General features: G+C 33.8%; 1 protein-coding gene across 1 annotated transcript; it reads right to left on the minus strand.

Annotated features, from left to right (window-relative positions):
• Nucleotides 1-1260: 1260 nt before the first annotated feature.
• LOC125219489 lies at nt 1261-4057 on the minus strand. The gene is made up of 6 exons (XM_048121473.1): nt 3620-4057; nt 2747-2873; nt 2252-2382; nt 2075-2134; nt 1923-1991; nt 1261-1830 (listed from the first exon to the last, which is right to left on the minus strand). Exons 1-6 carry the CDS (start codon nt 3830-3832, stop codon nt 1759-1761), a joined length of 672 nt encoding a protein of 223 aa, XP_047977430.1. The 5' UTR covers nt 3833-4057; the 3' UTR covers nt 1261-1758.
• Between the last annotated feature and the right edge of the window lie 1027 nt (nt 4058-5084).

Below are 5084 nucleotides of genomic sequence, written 5' to 3' on the forward strand. Positions count from 1 at the left end.
TTGAAAATTTGAACTGATTTTGTAAGGGCAAAATAGAAGGGTAAATAAGGAATATTTTGCATTAGTTGTGCTACAAATTCCAAGATGGGTTTTTAATCCATTTAATTTTGGTGGATTTTAAACCTGCATGTATCCATTAGGAACAGTTAAAAAAAGCGGGTCAATGCCTTTTCTCCCGGGTCATGCGGATTATTAATCAAGAGTACAAAACAGTGTGATTTCTGTGGATAAATCATATAATCCAGCCCAATCAAGGCTACAAAACAGGCCCTTAGGATTTAGTTGATGGGAGAGTTGTAGATCAAATTTGTGGGCTTGGGTTGATAATGGGCCCAAACTAGCAATTGGAGTTTTGTTTTGGATGCATTTTATCTTATCTATATTAGTTAGTTAGATAATAGATTTAATTAGTAGATAATACTAATATTCTAACTTATCAAATATCAGTGATATTTTGATTTATTTCATCAAAAGTCACATATCCTATCCAACACTGATTTATAGTCAAAATTTAGGCAAAAGTATTGGTGTTAAGATCATGCAAAAATTAAATAAGTTGAATAATATATCACATAATTATTGCTATAAGTTATGGATTTCATCCATGATGAACATTAGAACAAGAAATTCTGGAATGTAGTAGTTACCCAAATTAAGGCAAATGAAACTTTTATTTCACATCATTTATCCTAATACAGTATTTATTATTATTATTATTATTATTATTATTATTATTATTTTTATTATTATTATATAAAAGCATTTCCAAGAAAGAGGCAAATGGAAAGGTAAAAATAAAAACTTTATATTTACTTCTTTTTTTATAAAACTCTTCCAATAAAAAGGATATTTGAGAAAGTATTATTCATTTTTCAATATCCAAAATATATACAGAGAATTTATCTCTTCTCTACACAAAAGGTATTTTTATGATCTCATTTCAATTTAGTTCTTTCTTTGAATGCACTATTTTTCAAGAATATATACATTTACTTAAAATAAATAAATAAAATTATACCTCTTCAGTTTCCCTCTTTACCTTTTGAGATGCTTTACTTATATAAACGTAAAAATAGATTACTTTTACATTTTTCGAAAATCAAAAGGTTGAAAAAGCACGAAAAATGAGAATAGAATGTGACATTATTATCCCATATTAATATTTGAGCCAATCACCCCTGGATTTTGATTTTTGAGGCTGTAACTTAGGATTCCAGAAGATATTAATTAATGAGTGTAACGAACGCTCCAGTCTCCACATACAGACAAAACTATAGTTAATATTTTGAATTTTGTGATATGCTTTCATACAACCAAAAGTAAGAGCCTAGTCAAGACCATCTTGTAAAGTGACAGGTGGATTACAAACACACCACTGCCAAGAAAATCCAACATTGGATGCTCCATCTCCAACCAACTAAATCCCCCCCTCTCTCTCTCTCTCACTGTAATAAGCTTTGATAGAATATACACACATTAGAGAGAGTTTTGAGAGATAACAATAGATCCATTGAAAGGGTTAAGGTGTTATCTGTGGGTGGGGGCCTATACAGGCTGAAGAAAAAGTCCCCACTTTTGGTTTGGGATATGATGGCCTCTTAGGACTCTTGAGTCAGTCAGTTCCAACGCATATATCTACACAGATCTTTATCTACACCTACACAACTAGACACCATTACTAAACATATACATTCCCACAAGTTTTTTTAAGGTATTGCAACTTTGTTAGGGTCAGCCCACATCCAATCCGAACCATCATCATTTGCACACTGTCTTCAGTCTCTTTGCTGCCTTCACAAACCCCGCAATCACTTGAAGCTCGTCCAGTTGCTGCACCCGACACACAGATTCAATCAGCAAACATAATGTACATGTACATCAGGACCTTGTGCGTGTATATATACACACAAGTATTGACAAACCTGTGAAACAAAATGCCTCTGGACAACGTCGATCAGTTGCTCCTTAGAAGGGTTAGGATTCGTATCCACCTAGAGTCGAACCAATTAGGTTAATGAACTGTGCAAAAGTTTACTGTAAATCAAGAATCAAGAAGTATAATAAAGCCACTCACAAGGTTAAAATGCAATGCATATCTCCACAGCGCAGCCATCTCTAGTTTGCTGAGGTCAACCTGAGGTATTTAGCAATGGTTGATTGTGAATGAGATAAAAAAGCAAACAGCAAAGCTGCTTCAGCTTTATATTATTATCAAGAGAAAGATGAAAGAAAAAGGGAAAGGTTTTCTCACCGAGGACACTTTGGCAGTAGAGACAGAATCCTTCAGCTGAGAGTCAGAGGAGAGAGACCGGCGGAGAGTCTTGTTAGACGAACGGTGCATACGATGCCTCGACCTATGGGACTTATGAGCATCGTCGAACGCTAAAAAATTGCAATACAACATACAATTAGATCACATTAATGGATAAATCCAAGGTCTTACAGAAATGGAGGGAAAGTACTATATGAAAAGTGATAAAGAAATGTGAAGAATCCAATGTAACTTTCACAAGAAAAATAAAAGCTATTTAATCATCAGGCAGCAGGCGTGACATTCACAATACTTTTTCCTTATCCTGAAACATAAAGCATTATTACTGCTTCAGATTTGTAGCATCTCCAACACAAACAATCAATTTGGACATATACAACAAGAATAGGAATCATTTGCATTTTAGGACCTCATATAGTCAGTGTACCATGAGCCAAAATTAACTAAATAGATAGAACTATTAACAAGCCTTACCAATATCCGAGCTATTCCACTGCTCGTGTTCAATTTCAAGGTAGTCGTCTTCCTCATTCCCCGTAGGAGGTTCAAGAACACTTAAAGCATTCCTTTGCAGCTTCACCTCAATACCATTAGTGAGGACCTGCACATCCATCAGTAAGCAACCCATCAAAAAACAAATCATTCAATCGCATAGCAACCTTCTCAAGCATCTTCAATCTTTTCTTTAGAAGATTATGAATTTCTAAAATATTGAGTAGGAATAACTCCTAATACAGAAGCCAACTATTTCCTCCAAGAATATCTACAAAGATAAGATAGAATCTGTTGAATTGGGAACTACCAAAATTCTACAGTTCTGCTACGGAAATATTCATAAATAAATGCAAAACTAACAATGCAGTGTTGTATATAGTCACGGGAAGCATCCAGTTATTTCACAATATTCGCTAAATTCATAATAAACAAAAGACAATCAAACGAAAAGGACATCCATATGTGATAAAGTTGATTTCAATAACAAAAACTTATAGAAAGTGATCTTATATACTGACGAAGAATCAAAAGGGGAAACCAGAGCAATTCAAATAGCAATCACATTATGAAATCAAGAGTAATCAAATCAGATCTACCACCAAAAAAAGGGATCCACTATCACCATTTCTCAAAGTCAATTCAGCATTTAAGGAATTTCAATTACTCAAGTAAGCTTACAAAACATTAAATTCTTGCCAAAATTACAACTTTCCGAGTCACAGAATCATTCCAAGTAAGACCCAAAACACATTGCTCCACTAAGCAACTGAAGAATTTCCAAAATTGACTGAGAAAAAGCGACAAAAATATTTCAATTTGAAATGTTCTTTTTCAATTGGTGCTGAATTTTACCAGCCAATGCCATCCACCGAGGCCAACAGCTTTCTTGACGACGCCCTGAAGCCCCACCAGCACCGACTTTGTGCGATTGTTACCTGTGACAACAACCTTGGTGTGGCGCGGCAAAACAGAAAGCTCCTCCTCTGAGCTGTCTCCGCAGCTATGCAGATGCGATGAGTGAGGAGAGAATCCGCCATTGCTCACCACTGCAGCAGCTTCCAGCATTTTCCAACTTCAATTGCTAATAAACAAGCACAATGAACTCAATTCCTGAGGCTCAGGTGTTGAAATGAGGCTCTGCGGGAAGGCAATTCATTGGGTGGTGAAGCTTCTTTGCGCCTCTGGATGAATGGCGCTGGCAATTCAGGAAGAATTTGGGTTTTTTTAGGAGAGAGAAAACACAGTGTGACTGGAGATGAGAGAGAGAGAGCGTACGTTTGTGTTTTCTTGCTGCGCTTTTGTTTAACTTTAATTATTATGTGTGAGAGCTGTGAATCCCGATGGACTGAAATGGACCAATGAGCGATCGGCACGTGCTATTAATGGCTCACCAATCATGCAGATGAGTTTTTCCTACTTGTGTTTTGGGTTGACTCTTTGACTTGGTGGAATTACTAGATTACTATATTACCCTTTACTTGATATAAGTGTTATTATGAAATTAATCATTTAATCCAAAATGTTTGTTCATATAGATTCTACTATATAAAAAATTTAATATTTAATGTTACTATTACGAACATGAAATAGTAATATGAATTGTTAAAGTTGACTTAACTGTGCGGAAATATTTGTTTAGTGCCGTTAAGCATTGTCCTATTTTTCCATTTTATTTAATATCGCACTGATCAGATTATATCAGGTTCAGATGTTGGAATATAATTATTTAAGTAACAGGTTCTGAAATATTAGTATTATTTTTATCAGTTTGGTTGAATATTTAATTATCATCTAATCAGTACAAATTTCCAAATATATACATCAGCGACTTTATTTGTCCTCGATTTCATGTATTTTTGCATATGAATATAAATGCAATCTCAAATTTTCGCATATTTTTCATAAATTTTAATGTATCCTATACTAAAATCAATCAATGTAAACACAAAGTTAAATTAAATAGTAGTAAGTCTTTAATAATGTAAAAAATTTCATGATTGGTTGCATATTATTGGATCATATTATTAAGTACTAGTAGAGTTTTAGAAGCAATCCCTTGATTAATTTTGAGCTACCACATTGAAGACTTATTTAAATGCACCTTCAAATTTCTGCATACGAAATATAAGCGTCAAATAAATAACAAAGTAGATAATGCATATAAGTATTTATTATACCACATTGAAGATTGAATCAATTTGTAGTAAGGTTCAATATATATTTGGATTTATATTTCAATTATCTCGCATACTTTGCATGATACGCATATGATAAAGTTGTATTATTACTATTATTATTACTATTACATACCTACTCA

Source organism: Salvia hispanica, chromosome 4, assembly GCF_023119035.1.
Source record: "Salvia hispanica cultivar TCC Black 2014 chromosome 4, UniMelb_Shisp_WGS_1.0, whole genome shotgun sequence".
NCBI classification, from domain to species: Eukaryota; Viridiplantae; Streptophyta; class Magnoliopsida; order Lamiales; family Lamiaceae; genus Salvia; species Salvia hispanica.